Here is a 20,628-nt window from a genome sequence, read left to right as displayed (position 1 = left end):
AAAAGCCAAAAACGCCTATCCTACCTAGCTCTGGTATAGTGCCCTCTATCTGTCTTGTGGGTTGATGCCGTCTATCGCAGTTTGCCGCCATGTCCAACGAACCAGCATAAAAGACGTCGTCTTCGTCTCTCATGCGGGTTCTTCTAAGCCCTTGACCCGTCTATAGACTTTGCGGTGAGATTCTAGAAAAAGAAAAGTGCAAATTGTTTGCCTGGGAAAGGTCAGTCAGCCAGGGTTAGGCACATGCGAGCAAACAAACCATCACAGGAAAAACTCACGGCCCCAGGCGCAGAAAACTCGGCACCCATCCCTTGAACATCCACCTCAGCCCCTCAGCGGCATACACATCCCTCAGAAGCGCCACTACACCATGACTCCCGTTCGGGGCGGACATGACCCTCGTCTTAATGACATCAATGGGGCTGGTCACGGTGGCCGCGACGACACCAGCCAGAAAAGACGCGGTGAAGTGGGTGGCCAGGCTGTCCTGCATCGGGGTGAGGCGCAGCAGGGTGCGCTTGAAGACGTCGTAGCTGGCCAACTGGCTCGCCGTCATGGCGGCGGCGCGCGCGCTGTTGGGCCACACGCCGCGGAACACGCTGGCCACCCCCTCCTCGCGCACCATGCGCACCAGGCCGTCGAGCGCGTGCGCGTAGTTGCGCCGCTGCGCCGCCGGCAGCGCCGCGTCGTGCTGCATCCGCACGTTGAGCACATCCGCCGCGTTGCCCGCTATCCCCCCCAGCACCCCCGAGGCGCAGGCCATGGCGACGAGGAGCGGGAAGGATGGCGGTTTGGCCTTGCCCGTGGCAGGATCGATTTGTTTGGAGGCGAAGCGCGACTTGAGCTCTTCGTAGACGCCGAAGCGCGTCGTTGAGTAGGTTATTTGCCGGAGCAGCGAGGCCGAGAGGCCGCTGTAGAGCCCGCGGACGCCGTTGTGCTTGATGATGTGCACGAAGGTGCCGCTCATGGACTTGGGCATGTCGCCGGTGCGGGTTTGCAGGCGGACCTGGGAAAAATAAAGGGTCAATCATTATGGGATGGTATAGGGTCGTGGATCGCCTACTTTTACTGCAGCCATTGATTAGCTTTATGTCGTCCGATTTTGGCGGGTTTCGCAAGGTCGCTTACCGAGATCGAGTGGATGCGTCACGCATGCGGCCATGCTGCTCGCGCTTCCGCCGAACCAAAAGGGGTAGTGTATCGGCTTCTGCTTTGTGCGCGATGCGACTTCCTTATCCTCGTCCTTTCTTACTGCCACCGGCGGCCGCGCTGCCGCGGGGGTTGCTTGATTCTTCGCGACTTCCATTTCACTCCGCGGTTCCCGGGCGGAGAGTTTTTGTTATGATAACATCCCGCTCAGGGGTTCAGGAGTATGTAAACGAATGATTCCGCTCAAATGTTTACAGTCTTAATAGATCGACAAGACCCAATTGGGGAGTCTGGTTGGGAAACGAGTGAATTCTCGATAACACAGCTTATTCTTTTGGTTATTGGCGGGTTCGGCAATGGCGGCAGTTCTTGAATCTTTTTTTACAAGTTGAGATCAAGTCCGAGCGTCACCGCACTACGTCAGACAAGAGTGTAACCAACTCGACAGGGGGCTTTGTTATCTTATCACACCATTCATTGCGATATCGGCAGCGGCAGGTTGATATGGAAAAAGTTTGACCGCCTTAGAGTCATAGCCTACTTTGGGAAGGAAGGGAGGGAGGATATCTACCACTAGGGTACTAGAAATTAGAGCTAGAAGCGGTGACTAACTGAGGTTTTCTGGTCCTCTGTCTGAATTGCAATCTTCATCATCCCGCTTCCTACACTCCCAGTGCATCGCCCAGTTTCAACCCGTCCCAGGTGATTCAATCGTGAGCACACGACACAAACAAACCATCACCATGTCGAAGGGTCGCGTTTGTCTGTAAGTCGAATCCTTGCTGAACGCTGCAATTGTGGATTGTGGGTACTGACTTCTGATCCCCCAACAGCGCCTACTCTGGAGGTACGACGTGGATTGCACAACCAATTCTAGTTTCCGCGCTCGTGACAGCCCAGCGGCTTCCACCGCCAGGCCGAACCAAGACTGACTCTTTTCGACAGGCCTCGACACCTCTACCATCCTGAAATGGCTCATTCTCGAGGTGAGAGCTCCCTGCCAAAAACTGCTCGAAGGCAGAAGATTCCTACCACACTTTCCATCTGGCATGGTACCATCTGTCGCGCAATCTAATCGCTGATTTTGCCAAACACAGGGCTACACCGTCGTGTGCTTCCTCGCCAATGTCGGCCAGGAGGAGGACTGGGCTGCGGTCGAGAAGAAGGCCCTCGCCATTGGCGCTGAGCGCATGGTCATTGAGGACCTGCAGCGCGAATTTGTCGAGGAGCTTGTCTTCCGCGCCATTCAGTGCAATGCTATCTACGAGGACCGCTACCTCCTCGGCACCTCACTGGCGCGACCAGTGATCGCCCGCGCTCAAGTCCGCGTCGCCCAGCAGTACAACTGCGAATACCTCAGCCACGGCTGCACTGGCAAGGGCGTAAGTGGCTTGATTGAGCCGTATCTTTGGTGGCGTGCTAACATTGTGGATAGAATGAGTAGGTTTTATGCTGCGCAGGCGCATCTCAGATACGGTCGCTGACATCGGCTCGACAGCCAAGTTCGCTTCGAGCTTGCATTTATGGCATGCAACCCGTCGCTCAAGGTCATTGCTCCGTGGAGAATGCCCGAGTTCATCAAGAAGTTCCAGTACGTGGCTCACAATCTTTCGGATGCTCTATCATGATGCATGCTAACTGTCTCTGCGCAGGGGCCGTGCCGATCTCCTGAAGTTTGCCGCCGAGAACAACATCCCCGTCTCGTCGACTCCCAAGGCTCCGTGGAGTATGGATGACAACCTGGTCCACTGTTCATATGAGGCTGGAGTTTTGGAAGACCCCGACCACACCCCGCCCAAGGAGCTGTGGACCCGCACAGTTGACCCCACGGATGCGCCGGACAAGCCGTACGAGTTCACCATCCACTTCGAGAAGGGTATTCCGGTCAAGGTTGTCACTCCCGACCAGACAGCGACCGATTCGGTTGAGCTGTTCAAGCTTCTGAACAAGATTGGCCACGACAATGGCGTTGGCCGAGTTGATATTGTTGAGAACCGCTTCATTGGCCTCAAGAGCCGTGGTAAGTGCTTGCTCCCCCCATCGCTTGTATACTTCCACTCTGACAAAAACCAGGCTGCTACGACACCCCGGGCCTCACCATTGCGTAAGTTCTCAAAATGGACACTCGCTCAGCAAAAGCTACCTTGAATTGATGCTGACATCCCGTAGCCGCCTTGCCCATCTCGATCTCGAGGGTCTGGTGATGGACTCCAAGGTTCGCAAGCTCCGTGACCAGTTCGTCACTCTCGAGTGGTCCCACTGCCTCTACAACGGCATGTACTTCACTCCAGAGCGCGAGTTCTTGGAGAACTCGATTATCTTTTCGCAGCAGCACGTCACGGGCGAGGTCCGCATGTCGGTATACAAGGGCAATGCTTACGTGCTGGGTCGCAAGAGCGACGCCAGCAACCTCTACTCTCAGGAAGATGCTTCCATGGACTCCCTCGAGACCTTCTCGCCCATGGATACCACGGGCTTCATTGCCATCCAGGCCATCCGCCTCAAGAAGTTTGGCCTGCAGAAGATCCAGGATGGCCAGCCCCTGAGCAAGTAAGGCGCAAAATGGGTGTAAGATAGAAAAAGGGAGGAAAAAGAAGGATTTGGGGCAAACCTAAAAGATAGTACCGATTCGGGGAATCAATGACAGGTCTTCCGATCTCTGCAACAAAGTACAGAGTAGCATCGACCTTGGTAGCCTTTCCCTGCCGTGCCTGCCCAAGAGAGAACCTTTGTGGTTGCAGCTTGCAAGCCATTGACCAATCACGGCTCAAGGGATGAATCCGATGTCATTGTGCATTCTGACCCCTGTTACGGTAGGTGGACTATGGGGCCGTTCCTTGGCATTGAGGGACGCGCCGGGGACTTTTTGAGCTCTGCCGCATTGATCGCCAGGTTCCTCCCGAGGTCTCCAATTCTCCACCGCAGCCGCCTGGCAGCCGCAAACCCAACGTCCAGTTTCAGCATGATCGGATCGCGAGGCCTCGCTGGTGTGTTCTGGCCTGGCGCTGGGAGCCGCTCCAAACTTACGGTGCTGCTTGGACCAGGCATCCAATTGAGCAGTCACCGCCCGCGCAGCAGCTCGCCCGCTCGATGCTGGCGAGCTGCCTACTCTTCAGGTTAGCAACCGAACAGCATCATACACACCATGTTGCGTTACGGGCAACGCATACTGATTCAACCACCGTGAACACGAAGCCTCTACAACGCCGCATCCTCCTTCGCCCACAGCCACATCAACATCATCAACAACAACAACCACGACATCCACATCTACTACTCCGACTTCGGGAACCGTTGAGATCAACGGCAAGCAATATGCAACCGACGCATGGTTCAACATCCCATCTACGGTGCTCTCCCTAACGGGGCGCAAGCTGCACCTGCAAAAAGACCACCCAGTCTCCATCACGCGACAAATAGTCGAATCCGTCTTCCCCAAATCGACCTACCGAACCTACAACCACTTCGACCCGGTCGTGTCCACGCACGAGAATTTTGACTCGCTCGGGTTCCCGCCGGACCACCCGGGCCGCGCGCGCTCAGACACGTACTACGTCAACCGCGACACCCTGCTACGCACCCACACCAGCGCCCACGAGGCCCACCTGTTCGGCGCTCGCGAGAGCGATGGGTATCTGATCAGCGCCGACGTCTACCGCCGGGACGAGGTCGACCGCAGCCACTACCCGGTCTTCCACCAGATGGAGGGGGCGCGGGTGTGGAACAGGCAGACGGTGCCCGGAGGGGACGTGGCGCGCGCAGTGTACGAGGACCTACGGCGCCTGCCGGAGCACGGCATGCAGGTAGAGGATCCCAACCCGCCGTTTCACGCGGACCGGAACCCCCTCCAGGAAAAGTACCACACGCCCGAGGAGGCCGAGGCGGTTGCCGCGCATCTGAAGAGGTCGTTGGAGCTGATGGTTTGCGAGATCTTCTCGAGGGCCAAGAGCGCCGCTGCTGCCGCTGCTGGCGGGGAGCAGCAGCAGGAGCAGGAACCGCTCCGCGTGAGATGGGTCGAGGCCTACTTCCCCTTCACCAGTCCCAGCTGGGAGCTCGAAGTGTTCTACCAGGGCGACTGGCTCGAGGTGCTGGGCTGCGGGGTGAGCAAGCAGGAGCTGCTCATCAACGCGGGGGTACCATCACGGATCGGCTGGGCGTTTGGCATCGGCCTGGAACGCATCGCCATGCTGCTCTTCCAGATCCCTGACATCCGGCTGTTCTGGTCCCGTGACGAGCGCTTCTTGAGCCAGTTCAGGGGCGTGCAGGACAACCTGGCACTGCTGAAGCCGTTTGTGCCGTTCAGCAAGCACCCTGCCTGTTACAAGGACGTATCGTTCTGGCTGAGAGCGGCGTCAGCGGCCGGTGGGAACTCTAGACGGGCGAATGTGCACGACTGGCATGAGAATGATCTGATGGAGGTGGTTAGGGATGTGGCAGGAGATGTGGCGGAGGATGTGAGGTTGGTGGACGAGTTTACGCATCCCAAGACGGGGAGGAGGAGTTTGTGCTACCGGATCAACTATCGGAGTCTGGAGAGAACACTGACGAATCTTGAGACCAACGACATGCACGAGAGGGTGGTCAAGGAGTTGGTAGACAAGTTGGGCGTTGAGATCAGGTAGCCAGCGCCCGGATCGCCTGATCCTTGAATCTTCTCTCCTTTTCCCCGTTCTTGGGGCAGTTTCTGAGGACGGCCTTGTGTTTGCTAAACAGTTGGCATTTCTTATGGTTGGAGCGAGCTCAAGTCGGAACCTAATTCCGCCAAACAGCCCCTGACTGATACTCCCCTCTTGCTCCGCCACACTCGGCGAGACGCTAGGGTTGACTAGCAGGATTTTCCTCTTACTTTCTCCAAGCAAATGGTCTAATGGCTCTGTATTTCGGGTTGAGAAGAGCGGAAGAGCTCCAGCCGGATTCCTACTGGAAGCTGTAGATAGTGTAAAGTTCGGGATATACTAGACGGATAGATGGCATTGTATGATAGGAGGAACTACCGGGAGCACATCCCAAATGCAACCTATACACTATGGGAAGAGGGCAGTGCAAAGCTTGTGGAGCCCTAAGTGAGGGGTTTGACGAAGGTTCAGTAGTCAAGTCCGATGCCTCCTGCCACGTTGGGTAATGACGAAGTGTCTTTGGTGTTGGGCATTGGACAGACCACAGATCGAATGACGACCGCCCATTGCCATATCTCCTCGCCGAGCGTACATTCTGCACTGGCGGCATGGGCTGCGACGTTGATGAGGGCTTAGACTTATGTACGGTATGGAGGTTGTGATGCAGCGCAGATAAGCTGTGAGTAACCAAAACCAACAGAAGCACTAGAAGAACTAGATTTACGAAGACTTTAAGGGTAAGCAAAACACCGGCAGAGACGGTAAAATGGCCAGACAACAGCTCGCTCTCCTCGTATAAGTGACCACGATACGCGGCCTGGCCCAATGGATCACTCAGCGTTATGTATCCGCAATGCCAGACTAAGCCTTCTCAAAAGGCTGAGACCTGGTCCAAGTCAGGTTCAGCCTCGTTGGCTTACCTCTTCGCTTATTTGGCCCACGATCTGATCTCATCATTGTAAAGCTATAGCTCGCTTGGCCTATTGGGGTCGCGTCGTGCCATTGCCGCGATGCAGGCATTTGGAGTTGTATTTATGTGTGAGGGTTAGCAAGTACGTTATTGTAAGATGCATGTCAAACGCTTGACCGTCTGCCCGTGCATTCCGTTCCTACATTGCCTGTCTGTCTGTTGGGCCGTCAGGGGCAAGTCTCCGGCCATCATCACGGGAGTTATGCCGCGTATGACCCAGTGGCGTAGAGGTCAGAGGGCTGAGCAGTGAGCAGTCAACGCGGCAGAAGACTAGCACAAATGACCGGTGGGCTATGATCACGGACACAAGTGCCGTGCTCGTCAATAGTCGCTTTGTTGAGCGGGCGAAGTGGTGCGCATGGCAGTGAATCGGGAAGGGGCCGTCGGTCATGATATGGGGTTCTGGAACCCACCCAAAGAGCCTTACTGCGGGTCCCAGCACGCAGGTACTGTTGCATACAGGGCTAAAGGCAAGAGCGGCTGAAGGGATTTGAATTGGCCTTGGATGGGCTGGTACAAAATGGTGAAAGAAATGTTGAGAGGTTGGCGGAAAGCCCGGCGGCCCAGAGGCAAGAAAACAGATGATGCAGTACCGTTGACCTCCTTCTCCAAAGAATGGCGTTGTGAGGCTGTGCACGCGCACCAAGGCCTGGCCAAGCCAATCAGAACGGGAGGCCGCAAGGAACCGGGAGTCTCCACTCAAGTAAACGGCGAGAACGGCGTTTGCCAAAAGCTCGCCGCTGCCCTGACCATGGAATTCGTGGCAACTGGCAAGAACAGCCTGAACTTATGAGCACTAGCAAACTTCCCCCATCTGGGGTTCCTCAGCCGGAGGAAAGAGGCTTTGCAGTTCTGTGAAAAATGTGAATGGCAATGCTTGACGCTTGGCGGCCGGAGAAGCCACAGCATCTGAATGCCGGTGGCCAAGAATCGGTCTCGACCCCAATCTCGGTCGATTGGCTCAGCCATCCAACTGGGGCACTCTGGGGCATTCTGCGGGCGGCTTGGCCGTCCTGCGGGTCGCAATCGTGGGCCCGTGATCGCCCACTGCGGCCTTCTGTTTCACCCGCAGGTGGACTGCCACACCAACCACTAACATTTGCAGTGAGGCGCCATTACCAAACCACAGACTGCACCTCTCTGACGTTATAAATTTCCACCCTCATCCGCTTTCCTCTTTTGCTTGCATTCTTTGTTACTGTGCATACCGACAGTAGACCGACTGCGATCTACCCGACTTTCCACGACGACAAGGTGGAATTATTCGTGCGACCAAGCTTGACATGAACGTTGACCTTTGAGCGGATTCAAAAAGAAGACGACTTTGGAGGCCATCGTAAACCCAACAGCCGCGCGTCGGATTGCCGTCAAGATGGAGCAATCACCACAAATTCAACAAGAATCGCAGCAGCCGCTGGAGCAGCAGCGACAATCATTATTACCATCGCCGGACCTCCGGCCTACCCCGCCCTCGCGGTCCTCAACTGGCAGTTCCCGCAAATCCACCCTCTCGCTTGACCTGTCCAGCGTGCCGCCATACGTCCCGCCGACACCACCTTCCAACACGCTGATCTTTACGAATCTCCAATCCCGCGACATATTCCACGCCGAGAACTTGCAAACCATTCGGGACCTGATCAGCAAGACGGCGCCGATCCACTCGTGGTCGCCGCTCAAGTCTTTCCGGCGTATCATCGTCTCCTTCTTCGACGAATCCGCTGCCATCGCGGTGCGCCAGATCTGGGACGGCGAGGCCATCTTCGGCGAGCGCTGCCGCGTCTACTTTGGCCAGCCGACGCCCATCACTGCGCAGCACCCCGTGCACCTGGCTCTCCCCGACGCGGGGAAGCTGTTCTTCATCTCGCCCCCGCCGAGTCCGCCGCACGGATGGGAGGTGAGGATGGAGGACGCGCCCAACAAGATGGTGCACGCCGAGGACCTGGCCGAGGCGCTGGCTAGGCTGCGGCATCACAACGAGGCCGCGCAGGCGCATTCGCCCGTGTCGCCGGCCAATGAGAGTGGCGGGTTCAAGCAGCGCAGCCGCAGCTCGACGCTGATTTTCCAGCCGAATGTGGACGAGTTGCCGTGCGTGACGGTGGACGACCTGACGGATGAGCCTGAGGAGATCAGCCCTGTTGCGGCTGATGCGCCGCCGAAGCCTATCATGGCCCATACGGCGCGGCCCCCGGTTGAGTTGATGATGGATTCATGAGGGAAAATGGCTTCTGTAGGCCTCTAGGAGCCTCTTATTCTTCTTCACTATTGTGTTTTACCTTCTTCTTCCCCTATGCGGCCGGCTGCGGCTCTCCCAGTCACAGGCCATGTGGTACAATATCCAAAGGCACGGGGCGTACTGGAAAAAGGATGGTTGGCGTTGGGTGCTCGACGGGATTGTGCGGCAGACACAGATCGTCGCAGTCAACATCACTGCATTATAGGAAGCATCTTGCATCTTGAGGAGTGTGCGGTTCATGAGGCATTAGTATTACCATCCTGCGCTGTGTAACCAGAGATCGAGCACACTTGTGATCAGTGTTGCTCTTCTTATATAGTGATAACAGCGCCAAAACTTAACCGTCTTGACAAAATATCTTGTCGAACGACTGAAGAGTGAAAAGAATCATCACGTTTCAATCCCCTATTCCGTGGCTCTTTGACCGTGGCGTAAGAGCAAACCGAGCATCGACCCGACTCATATCGGGAATCGGCAGTGTTTCACATGTTGAGGAGCCATCAGATCTCTAACACATCCAGCAACCCACCAATGCGCCCCCCAAGGATCGACAGTTACCCGAGCCGCGCATCAACCGACTACTTGTAACATCAATTCCGAGACGCCCCTGAGCCCGAGCCATGCCATCAAGCCGACAATCACCAGAACCACAAGCTCCGCTGTGCGACGTCTTCGTAATACGCCAACGCCCGTACGTAAAGCCGTGGATGCCCAAACCATCCTCCACTCCCCATTCACCTTCTGCTGCGCCCCATCCCCACCCACCTGGGCAGTCACCACATCCCTTCTTCCTTCTCCGCTAGTACCACCGGTAGTGCCCTTCCCCAACCGCGGGACGTAGTGAAACGTGTGCGTGGCCCTCTCCCCGCCGATCTCCTTCAGCACGATACCCTCCAGCAGGCGTCGCAGCCGGCGTATGCTAGCCTCGTCCCAAGCGCGCACACTCCTGCGCGCGCGGCACACCACGGCGAAATAGGCGCATTGCACGGCCACCAGGACCGTGTGGTGCCACGCGGGGCGAGGGACCCCTAACGCGTCGGCCAGCGCATGGCCGTTGAGCCAGTGCGCCTCGGCGTGCAGCAGGGAGGGGGACAGATAACCCGGCGGCTGCCCCGCCAGGGCGGTCAGCATGTTTCTTGCCAGCGTCCGTGACGTTGTTGAGGGCCCCGGGTGGGCGAGTTCGGAGAGTAGGAGGGACTCCATCATTGCCCGCGCCTGGGAGGGGGTGCATAAGTGGCTGGACGGCGCGCCGAGGATGTATGCCAGGTACCGCCACAGCGCGAGGTAGTCTGTGACTTCGTCCAGACGCAGGCGGATGCCCTGCCGTGGCAAAGCGATCCAGATGAGGGTCGCGGAAAAGGTCAGCACGGTGCCGAGGCTGTCGAGGTCGTTGATCGGCACGCCGTGTTGGGATAGGTCGAAGTAGTCTGGTCGGGAGCGGGCAAGGGCCAGGATGCGCCGGCGCACCGAGGCGTGCAGGAGACGCACGCGGATCGACGAGGCGAAGCCCCTTCCGCTGCTGCCGGGCTTGATGGAGTCTATGTCATGGGTCACGTCCAGGAGGTGCTGGAAGGTGGAGAGCAGCCGCCGGCGGACGACACTCACCCCGAACCCGCCTGTCCGCGCAAGCGTCTCGACCACCCGCGCAGAGCCGAGGCCCCCTAGCAGCGATTGGAAAGTGAGGCCTACGATGGATGGGCCGGCGTAGCGGTAAAAGACCTTTTGGCCGCGCTCCAGCTGCGCCCAATCCACCCAGTCCGGGACGGTGGTAACTTGGTCCCAGAGTTGTCGTAGCGTCTCGTCATCAGGAGCACGCTCTCTGAGAACTTCGTATAAGTCTGGATGCTGCTTTCCGGGAGCGGTGTCGTTGGAGGCTGCTACCTTGCTTTTGGATTGTGTCTTGGATCTCAGGTGAAGAGGTGAGAGGTCGTCTAATCGGTCAAGGCATCTCGTCGCTAGCTCGTCGTAGGAAAAGATCATGGGCCGTAACTGCTCGCTGGTGAGATGCTCTGGAGTCCAGTCAAACTCGTAGTCCCAGGCTTGGACGCGCGTTCCGTTTTCCAACCTGCGAGATGACATTTCGATGCTGGCGTTGGCTGATGATAAAGTGTTTAAAGGTTGCCCACAGCAAGCTTTATGTGTGAAGCAATGAGGCTCAGAGTATCACAGGTCGACTATACCGGCACGACGGTAGTCATCGCAATCAAATACATATATTTTGCAATGCTTTATTTTTCAAATTGACTAGTCCTGAAGAAGGTCTATAGAGTCATCATTCAAGACATAAATAATAATACACTCTGCACGCAAACCGGTTGATAAGTTGGACAACCCGCATATGGCCAAGTTGATACTTGATAGCCGGACCAACATATCCGTGGCTGGTGCGCCAATGTGACGTGCATCTCCTGGTGTTCGCCGGTCGCCACGTGAAGGATCCCACGGATGGCACCCAAGAAGATCGCCACACGGATAGGAGTTCCGTCTTATATACAACCAACACTGTTGGTGATAGCGGATTCGGTATAGGATGCACCTGACTGTTTGGATACACCCAAGTTGTTGGTGTTCCAACATCTAAAAGATGGATGCGGCGAAGCAGGACATCGCTAGAAGCCGATCTAAGTCGCATGTATTGTACTGTACGTATGTACTGTACAATACCATGATGCCTAGTACAAGAATCTTACAAGATGGTTCGAGAACTTGAGTTAAATGTACGTCGTATACCACGTACGCACACTCTGCAGAAAAGCCTAACGTTACAACAGCGCCTCAAGAGCGCCTAGCCGAGAGAGCGGGAGGGGACACCGAGTCACCGACGGACCGGACACGGGAGATCCACATGTAACAGCCGGAGCCTGCGCCCAGCCGGGACCCACTGGGTGTGTGGGGCGCTCTGATCCCTGTTCCTTAGTGCACGGCACGAGCCCAGCGTCTCATGCAGGACGCCTTCTGGAAATTTTCGAACCGCGACCACCACCGGCTTGCTGATATGTTTGTCCGCCCTATGCATTCGATTTGAACCCACCAACGCTCCGTGGTCTCACAGATCATGGCTTGCTGCTGCCAAAGCACTGCGCTCAGGCTTTTTCTGAACAGCCTTGCTCAAGTCCACGGCCCTGCACGCGCAGCCACGTCCCGACTCTCGCAAAACCAGAGTCTCTACAACGCACTTCGCAATCCCCCAAGGCGGGTCAGAAGCTCGCAGAGGGCAACTTTCCCGCTTTCGACGCCGCAATCGAGACTTCTACATACTTCTACCGTTAGAAAAGGCTCAGCGGAAGCCGTCCGCGCCGTGCAAGATGATGTTGACGAGGGGAGGACACCGGAGGATACTACCGTGCTGGCCGAGGTAGCATCTCGCAGAGAAAGGCTCCCGCCCAACATTACTTTCCACGACTCCGAAACGGCACAAAGAACTGAGGCAGATGAGCGCAACTCGGAGACGCGAAAAGGAGAACCTGGCGAGGAGAAGCCCAAGTCCAAAAAGAAGAAGAAGAAAGCAAAGAAAGACCAAACAGTCAAGGACGATGAACAACCTGATCCGCCCAAAGAGAAAGAACACTGGATGATACAGAAGAAAGCACTCAAGGAAAAATTCCCCGAGGGCTGGAACCCGCGCAAAAAGCTGTCGCCGGATGCCATGACCGGAATCAGAGCCCTTCACGCACAGTTTCCCGAAGAATACACCACCGAGGTGCTGGCGAACAAGTTCGAGGTGTCGCCCGAAGCGATCCGCAGGATCCTCAAGTCCAAATGGACCCCGTCGCCCGAGGAAGAGGAAGAGCGCCAGCAGAGGTGGTTCAACAGAGGAAAGCGCGTCTGGGCGCATTGGGCCGAACTCGGCAAGAAGCCCCCAAAGAAGTGGCGGGCCGAGGGCATCGTCCGTGATCCCAAGTGGAATCGCCCGAGAGGACCCGTTTCGAAGCCGGCGCCTAAGAAGGTGAAGGAGGAACGAGAGCACACTGCCGAGGTGGAATGGAGGATTGCGGAGGACATGGTGGGGTGATGTTTTGCCCCGTTAAAGAGGGCAAAGGCGAGCGAGAGCTTAGGTACTGTCCCGGCAAGCAGTGAGCTCTGTGTGCTGAAAGTTTGTTGGGTAATTCTGTATCATAATTATTGTACGAATATGAACTCCATTACAAAAGTATAACAGAGTGATTCGAACTCATCTTGGGTTATTCGCTTGCTCTGGAACCGATGCAACTAAGGTCTGAACTTATCAGATACTGAGGTTTTCCGGAGATGACGATGGAATTTGGTTCGCTTGGTTTACTGGGTTTCATGGAACACCTCCCGGCTATCCAGAGGCTTGCTAGGTCAGCGCTACGAGGTTTCCAGTCGAAGGCGATATCGACACCTTGAAGAGATACCTTACCTTGCTGATGGAGCAATGGATACAAACCCTTGCGCTACCGTCGTGGTTATCGAGGTTATGTATCTCTGTAGACGGCTAGTGTTGCAATAGCCCGAGAAGAGCCAATCACGTCAGACTGAACAGACGAAGCCATTCATCTCGCTCGACGCATGCCCAGTCAACGCTAATGCATCGCCGTGCCTCGTCACACGGTCCAATGTTCCAGCCTGACATTCCACTGATGACATCGTGGGGGTTTACATCCCGACCCTGATGCGACACAATTGCCGAACTCCATTTGTAAGATATCTGATTTTACGTGTTTTGTTGTCGAGCAGCATTCCGCTACACTGTCATTCCCAACCGAGCTTCTGATAAGTAAACATTATACTCCGTGAACGATGCAAGGTAAACATTTGGATAGGCGTTTGCCGAAGTCGGACCTGGGAGATGATTGGTTGGGGAGCATTACTCCCGTTCCCTATTGGCAGGGTTACACGCACAGGCTGCTGTGGCTCCACCATCAAGGGAAACCAGGAACCAAGAGGGCGCTAAAAGCAAGGCGGAATGCACGGGCCACACTCCTGCCTCCAGCTTTTGTGTAGCTACCCCTGCCACAAACAAAAGAATCCAGTCCGGCGGACCCAGAATTGGTGCTGCTCGAGTCTCACCGGATATCGCATCTCTGCCCACCAGGGCTTGGTGGATTTTTTTGGCGATTCACCATCCCAACCCCCGATGTTTGTGACGCCATCCGAATGCCCTAAACTAACGTTAGTTCGACTTCGCTGCCGGGACAATCGACCTGTTCCGCTGCATCTCCTCATGTCACTGTAAGCTTCCGTGCCTGCATCACTCTGAGGTGATCTTTGTTGTCGGGCATGTTCTCTGACCTGAAACCTCCGCTGCGATCGACTATCTGCAGCCTTTAACCCACCGACCTCCTCGTCCCTCTGTCAATCATTCGTTCCGACAGCATTGGGCTCTAGAGTTTTAAAACACACAGTCGCGAATCAGGCATCTTTCCTTCCTTCTCCACGCTCTTCCAGCCTCGTCGATAGCACCGATTCCAGCAACCGGTCGCTCACTGCAGATGTTCCTACGCCCACGTTAAACCTTCCCAGACGCTCGTAACAGCCTTACTGGACCGGTCTATGGCGAAGAGCGATGGCATCCACTCCCTCAAACCGGATTAAGCCTGCACCATCTAGTTCTCCGTTTCTTTCGCGGCCCACTCGATCGCCTGTCCGTCCGCGAGCCCTTCAAGAAACCAATTTCTCCCTCCAGCGTGTGATAGGCACCACCTGCAGCTCGCCCACAGGTTTTGATACCGTCCACTCGTCCTTCGCCTACATCGCCGGCGGTGCCGTCGTCGTGGTCGATGTCTCTGGCGAGCACTACTCACAGCGCTTCTACCGTGCCCGGCCGACCGCGGTCCCTGTCTTTTTAACTTGCTCTGTCGCCAATGCATTCTCACCTTCAACTTCTACGCCAAAAGCAAATGATAGCAGGAACAGGGCTGCTGCTTCCCCGAGAGAAACCCTGTATGGATCCGCCGATTGGCCGGAATCATCACCCACCTCCAAGACGTGGACGAGCCGCGAACGGATAAAGGCTGCCACCTGTCTGGCCCTCAGCCGAGATGGAAGGTATCTCGCCGTGGGCGAGACAGGCTACGCCCCGCGAGTGCTCATCTTCAGCCTGCAGGATACCTCATCTGATATACCTCTGGTCTCCATCAGTGAGCACACCTTCGGTGTTAGGGCGGTAGCTTGGTCCCCGGATACCAAGTATCTCGCGTCATTGGGCTCGGCAAACGACGGATTTCTCTATCTATGGAAGGTCGACCCCCGCACTGGTGCAGTCAAGCTGTTTCAGCAGAACAGATGCACCTCTTTCGTCAAGGGAATGGTGTGGATGGGGAGCACCTTGATAACACTTGGTGTCCGCCATGTCAAGGCATGGAGGGTAGAAGATGGCCCGACCATCTCCCCCATCAAGACCAAGTTCTCCGAAGGCTCAGTCCCTCCGGCGCCTTCGCAGGCACAAAAGTCCTTGCCCGGAAGGAACATCTTGTTAGGATCGATGCTGGACGCCACTTTCTGTTGCGCCTTGCCCGCAGGTGACGACAAAGCCATTATCTGCTCGGAGACGGGCAGTGTGTGCTTATTGGACGACATCGGAAAGCAGATGAAGCTTATCAAGGTTCTGGATCTTGGTTTCGGCGTCACCTGCATATCGGGACGAAACGGGGACGTTTACATTGGGGGTAAGGAAGGCCAATTGGCCCTAATTAGCCTCGAGAGCATCTTGGCCGGCGTTCCAGAACCGGACATTCGAAACTTCCAAATGGCAGACGGTCTCAATGCCATGGGGTTCTTGGCAGAAACCCTCGTGACGATCGATACTAAGCGATCAATCGATGTGTGGAGCCATGATTACATTCCCCTGGCCTCCAAAATGGACGACAGCAAACGCATCCCAATTCCGGGGCCTGGCGATCCCATTGTTGGCATACAACGATTGCCCGCATCAAATATTCATGAAGCGATGTTTTTCACGTGGTCCGGGTCCGGGAGAGTAAACATCTGGGATATGGAAGGCATGATCAAGTCGTCCTTCAACATCCCAATAGAGCAGATTGAAACCATCAATGACTCTGACCCTGTTAATCAGGTCGTCGTAGTGAGGGCGACAAACGACGGAAGCCTTTTCATCGTCGGAGACAAACTTGGCGTTCTTCGAATTATCGACGCATCTTCCAAGGAGTGCCTGTTGGAGACAAAAGCTCATTCTTCAAACTGCCTGGACATCACGATCCACGAGGGGAAATCCAGGGCCCTGTTGGCATCTTGTGGAAGGGACCGGACTGTTCAGCTATTCTTCCGCTCGTCTGCAGGGGTATTTGAGCACTTCCAAACGCTCGAGTTCACCGCCAAGGTCGTGCAGGTGCTTATACCCACGGAGGACAAGGTATTGACATGCTCCCTAGACCGGACACTCCAGATCCATGACATCGTGAGTAAGGAGGGAGCACCGGACGTTATGGCAGCCATCCCCTCGAGGGTCATTTCCTTGAGGGCATCACCCTCATCAATGACGGTTACATCCGACATGAAAACGGTATTTGTGTCGCTCCTGGATCGCTCTGTCTGCCAGTTCGACATGTCGAGCGGCCGGCTCTTGAACTCGTTCAAATGCAGCGACGAATCAGGCAACGAATCCGTCGTTCTCGACTCCTTGACATACGGGCAACTCGAGGCGGACGATTTGAGTATTCTCGTGGGTATATCGAATACTGACAAGTCCGTGAGAATCTACGATGCACAATCCGGCTGCTTCATTCACCGCGAGTGGGGCCACACTGAAGCTATCAAAGGCGTTATCCTTACGGATAGCGAAGAAAACGGGAGGAAGGTTGTCAGCGTTGGCGAGGACGGCACAATCATGGTTTGGGCTCTCGATTTCCAGGATCCTACAGCCGGGTCAAGAAGCCGCGACCCGTCCCCAGAGAAAACACCACTAGCTGCGAACCGTCCTCCGTTGAGGAGAGTTCTCTCAAAAGCCGAGCTTGCCGAATTTCAGCGGCCTACAACATCAACCTCCGGCCGCCGTTCGTCACCCCGGCCCTCTCACCGCCGGCCTTCAAAACTCCACCTGCCATTCTCCTCATTACGAACCCCCACCACGGATAAACAAACAAGCCCTTCCAACACAACAGCCGCCATCGACGAGACCCCTTCCCGCCGCGCCTCCTCGGGCGGCGGCAGCCCATCAGATAGTCCCCCGCCCGAGGACAGTCCAAAAAACCACCGTTCAAGGATGTTCCGCCGTCCTTCCCTCCCAGCCCTGAATTTGACGCCTTCGTCGTCTATCAAATCCATCAAATCTCGCAAGAGCTCCAATTCCAACATGCGTAGTGGCATCAACCGCGGCACTAACGGCAACGACACCAACCACAACCATCGAAATAGCAGTAACAACCACGGCTTTGGGTCCCTGAGCATGGCAACCGAGCAGACCTGCCGCCAGCTTCGCGCCTATAGGAAGAAACTGGGGGCGTCATCGGCTGAGATCAACCCGGACCTGCTGACGCAACTCGACGCTGAGCTACGGCTCACGGCAGGCGCTCTGGGCGAGCGGGCCATCAGGACTCGGAGTTCCGGCGGCCTTGGGCATGGGAGTCACGGGAGTCATAACAAGGCAGTTAGTGAGAGTGCCCTGCTCGAGGGCCTTTTGGATCAGTACAGCGAGCGTTTGGTCACCATGTTGGATGAAAAGCTTAGGTTGAGAAATCTGAGGGTCAGTGCCGGAGATAACGAGGAGAGGAGGCCTAGGACCGTAGGGGGAAGGTCTTCTGCTTCTCCTTCTTCTTCGATTTCTTCGGAGATAGAAGGGGAAGCATGTTCCGGTTCGGGGTCTGGTGATGGCGATGCTGAAGGAGATGCTGAGGCAGCCGAGGATGTTGCAGCTAAGGACAGGGGGAGACACGATGAGGATCCCGACGGGGAAGGAGGAGGTTGAGTGAGATGAGGGGATATATTGATAATGTAATATGCTTGGAGTTAGGTGGCTGACGATGGATGCTGGAGCGAAGCTGTGGAGTGGTTCGATACCCTTTTTGTCATTTTCTCTCCTTTTCACTTGTTTAACGTCTGTACTTTTACTCTCATTGGTGACGGCGCTGGATTCTCTTTTCTTTCTGGTCATTGCATTTCTTTCCTTAGTCTCAACAACAGCTATCATCATTGCTGGTGGTTCTTCAACCCGGGATTTTATCATTTTTCACCGCAAGGGGGGATAGAGCCAGGCAAACGGACTAGGCGGCTGAATAAGGCGTTCCTTTTTCTCTTGTGTTTCGCTTTTGCTTTGGATCGTGGGCTGCTGGATGGCGGGAGGCCGTACGCGAGTGCGCCCGCAGCCACGCACGCAGCCACGCACCTCTGCTCGCATTGGGCTTGTCGTTCTCCTTGGGTCTCTTACTTTCTACTTTTCTTTTATGGCCGTGTGTTAGTACAGAAGCGTTCTTTCCTTGCAGTTGCGCTTGGTGATGAGACGTCAGGACAGACTGAGGGAAAGATGTATAGGTAAACTATGGGAGCCGGCTGGTGGGTGGATAATTGCAGTCGCGGTCGCTGGTTGGAAATGGAAGGAATAGGGGCGGGCTAGGATGGACGTATGGATGGCTAGATAGGCGGATTCCTTCTAGCCTTGGCTCACATTGATTATGCTAATACATAATCAAAACATTTCAGCGAAAGTGCCAAGGGACAAAAGCCAGCTTAAACCTGGACAGTAATTGACATCTCGCTGTTATCGTGACATGATTCATTATTCCTGGGAGCTCAGATACTCTGTACACCCTTATTGCTTCTTCTCCCCCGCTGCGCCAGAACCTTCTCCCTTCTCATCCCCCACTTGCCTCGTCGCCTTCTCTAACTTGGACCATCTCGCCTCGGCAGCCCTCGCCCGAATCTCCCTTGCACTCAAGCCCCCATTCTCCCCTTCACCACCACCTCCAAGGACATACGTCCCCCCTTCCCACCCGCCATGGTCCATCACCATCCCATCCTCCTCGTCCTCGCTTCCCTTAGCAGGGGCGTACTCTTCATCCCCAACCGTCCTGCCCCCGGTCTTCCAATCTGCCTTCTCCACCTCCTTCTCGATCTCTTTACACAAAGCCCAAAACTTGGCATCGTGCTCACCGTACACATTGTGCGCCAGCTCGTGGCAGAGCGTCTTGCGGATGACGTAGTAGTTGCGCCAGCCGTCGTAGGCGTCGGTGCGGAGGCGGAGCTCAATGACCTCGCCGCGGTTCCGGTTCAGTCCCAGGATGCGTGTGACCCCTTCGTGGGAAGCCGCCGTGTGCGCGGCCGGGTCCATCTCGGTCAGCAGGCCGACGCTGAATTTGTGCCGGCGCATCACGGTCCGGATGCCCGGGTCGTCGCGCAGCCGCTCGAGGAAGGCCAGGCTGCGCTCCGCGTTGGGGAGGTGCGGTAACGGGCGCAATGTGTGGAAGGTCCAGTTCAGCTCGTCGGCGCTCGCCCGCTGCCGCGGGTTCAGCCGCGCGTACCGCGCCCGCGCGAGAGCGCGCTTGGCTTGCCAGCTGGCGGCGGTCGCCGCGGCGTGCTGTTGGGCTTGTTGCAAAGAGCTCAGGGCGGAGGTCGCGGGGGCGAGGAATCGGAGAGTAGTGTCGTTGAGGGCGGATAGCGGCAGGGTCATGTCCTGCGGGTTGGAAGGCGTGTAGACGGGTTTGAGGCCCTTTGGTCGCTTCTCGACGAGGGCTTTGCTCTTGGTCCAGTCGTACTGGGGGAAATCCATCTCGAGGGCCGCGATGAGATGCTCAAAGGTGTCCGAGGCGGACAAGGCCCATGTTTGGTTGTGCCCTTCAGGGGGAAATTTGATGGTTATCTTCACGGGGGAATCATCATTGCTGTCGGACAGTGATAATGAGTCAAGTTGCGTATCTTTAGCCGGTGATGATGACTCGGCGGTGTCCATGATGAGTTTGAGTATTCGCTCGCTACAGATGTCCTTGTTCAGTGTGGAAAAAATAGGATCGCACCGCCCGAATGAGATCCAAGGTTCTGGTATCGTGGGGCGGCGAATGAAGTTCGACAACTGATTGAAGCACTTGCGCAGCAACTGGTGGATGCCGGTTGGAATCGTAGAACGGATGACAATAGAGTTATTGTTCGCAGACGGCCAAACATATGTCTCAGGTATCTATGTATTTATTTCACTTGTCATGAGTCGAAGCTATAAGCCACAGAGCCGGCTACACAAGGCTGGCGAATCTTCGATGAGAATCCAGAAGGCGTTTTGTAAGAGGCTGCTTTGTCATCCATCCCGCGCCGTCCTCTTCACTGCTGTGGTCCGTCCTTACCTCAGTCAGTTTGTGAGACGGATTTGCGCCTCTGCCGCCAGCAAACACAAACCCGCGGCCGTAATGGTAACCAGTGATTATTTGTATCCCAAGACTCATCGTGTTGACTGTGAGGACGCGGCACATTCATGTGGTGCGCCCGATCCATTGAGCGCCATAGATCGCCCGCCGATTTGTGACACCGTGACACGGCGTACAAAAAGCTTCAAACAATGAGCCTATGTATCCGCGCGAGATGTTCGAGACAGCTGTTTTGTAAGTATGTATTGCAATCGACCCGAGATGCGTGGAGATTTGCCGACTATACTATCCCTTGTTTGTCCCCGCCCACCGGGTTCGAGTGATCTGTGAGAACAATGCCTATGACGATCAATGCGGGACTCGGGGCTTACAACGCAACGTACATACATCATA

The 20,628-nt window shown here is 55.9% G+C and overlaps 7 protein-coding genes across 7 annotated transcripts; 4 read left to right on the top strand and 3 right to left on the bottom strand.

Annotated features, from left to right (window-relative positions):
• Nucleotides 1-153: 153 nt before the first annotated feature.
• Nucleotides 154-1,521, bottom strand: N656DRAFT_775365 (putative mitochondrial dicarboxylate protein). Its single transcript, XM_064814430.1, has 3 exons — nt 1,129-1,521; nt 1,064-1,068; nt 154-1,006 (listed from the first exon to the last, which is right to left on the bottom strand). Exons 1-3 carry the CDS (start codon nt 1,304-1,306, stop codon nt 275-277), a joined length of 915 nt encoding a protein of 304 aa, XP_064673049.1. The 5' UTR covers nt 1,307-1,521; the 3' UTR covers nt 154-274.
• Nucleotides 1,522-1,892: 371 nt separating this feature from the next.
• N656DRAFT_787198 (mitochondrial phenylalanyl-tRNA synthetase-like protein) lies at nt 1,893-5,771 on the top strand (the record flags this gene model as incomplete). The annotated part of the gene is made up of 11 exons (XM_064816586.1): nt 1,893-1,911; nt 2,095-2,135; nt 2,247-2,531; nt 2,585-2,589; nt 2,648-2,740; nt 2,802-3,169; nt 3,223-3,253; nt 3,319-3,699; nt 3,874-3,962; nt 4,086-4,265; nt 4,378-5,771. 11 exons carry the CDS (start codon nt 1,893-1,895, stop codon nt 5,769-5,771), a joined length of 2,886 nt encoding a protein of 961 aa, XP_064673048.1.
• Nucleotides 5,772-6,531: 760 nt separating this feature from the next.
• N656DRAFT_787197 (Calcipressin-domain-containing protein) lies at nt 6,532-8,947 on the top strand (the record flags this gene model as incomplete). Its single annotated transcript, XM_064816585.1, has 3 exons — nt 6,532-6,558; nt 7,157-7,181; nt 8,136-8,947. The coding sequence occupies 3 exons, from the start codon at nt 6,532-6,534 to the stop codon at nt 8,945-8,947; spliced, it is 864 nt and encodes a 287-aa protein (XP_064673047.1).
• Nucleotides 8,948-9,606: 659 nt separating this feature from the next.
• On the bottom strand, nt 9,607-11,047 carry N656DRAFT_787196 (uncharacterized protein; the record flags this gene model as incomplete). Its single annotated transcript, XM_064816584.1, has 2 exons — nt 9,607-9,627; nt 9,734-11,047. The coding sequence occupies 2 exons, from the start codon at nt 11,045-11,047 to the stop codon at nt 9,607-9,609; spliced, it is 1,335 nt and encodes a 444-aa protein (XP_064673046.1).
• Nucleotides 11,048-11,889: 842 nt separating this feature from the next.
• Nucleotides 11,890-13,119, top strand: N656DRAFT_775358 (uncharacterized protein). The gene has a single exon (XM_064814429.1). The coding sequence runs from the start codon at nt 12,024-12,026 to the stop codon at nt 12,978-12,980; it is 957 nt and encodes a 318-aa protein (XP_064673045.1). The 5' UTR covers nt 11,890-12,023; the 3' UTR covers nt 12,981-13,119.
• A 1,376-nt stretch (nt 13,120-14,495) lies between these two features.
• Nucleotides 14,496-17,852, top strand: N656DRAFT_765826 (WD40 repeat-like protein; the record flags this gene model as incomplete). Its single annotated transcript, XM_064813438.1, has 1 exon — nt 14,496-17,852. The coding sequence occupies one exon, from the start codon at nt 14,496-14,498 to the stop codon at nt 17,850-17,852; it is 3,357 nt and encodes a 1,118-aa protein (XP_064673044.1).
• An 864-nt stretch (nt 17,853-18,716) lies between these two features.
• Nucleotides 18,717-19,829, bottom strand: N656DRAFT_696811 (WLM-domain-containing protein; the record flags this gene model as incomplete). Its single annotated transcript, XM_064810697.1, has 1 exon — nt 18,717-19,829. A coding segment is annotated over one exon (1,113 nt), but the record flags the coding sequence as incomplete, so codon positions are not given.
• Nucleotides 19,830-20,628: the final 799 nt, after the last annotated feature.

This window comes from Canariomyces notabilis (genome assembly GCF_033297395.1).
Source record: "Canariomyces notabilis strain CBS 508.74 unplaced genomic scaffold N656scaffold_3, whole genome shotgun sequence".
NCBI lineage: Eukaryota > Fungi > Ascomycota > Sordariomycetes > Sordariales > Chaetomiaceae > Canariomyces > Canariomyces notabilis.
Note: the sequence above shows the minus strand (reverse complement) of the source record. Positions and strands in the feature narration are given on the sequence as shown.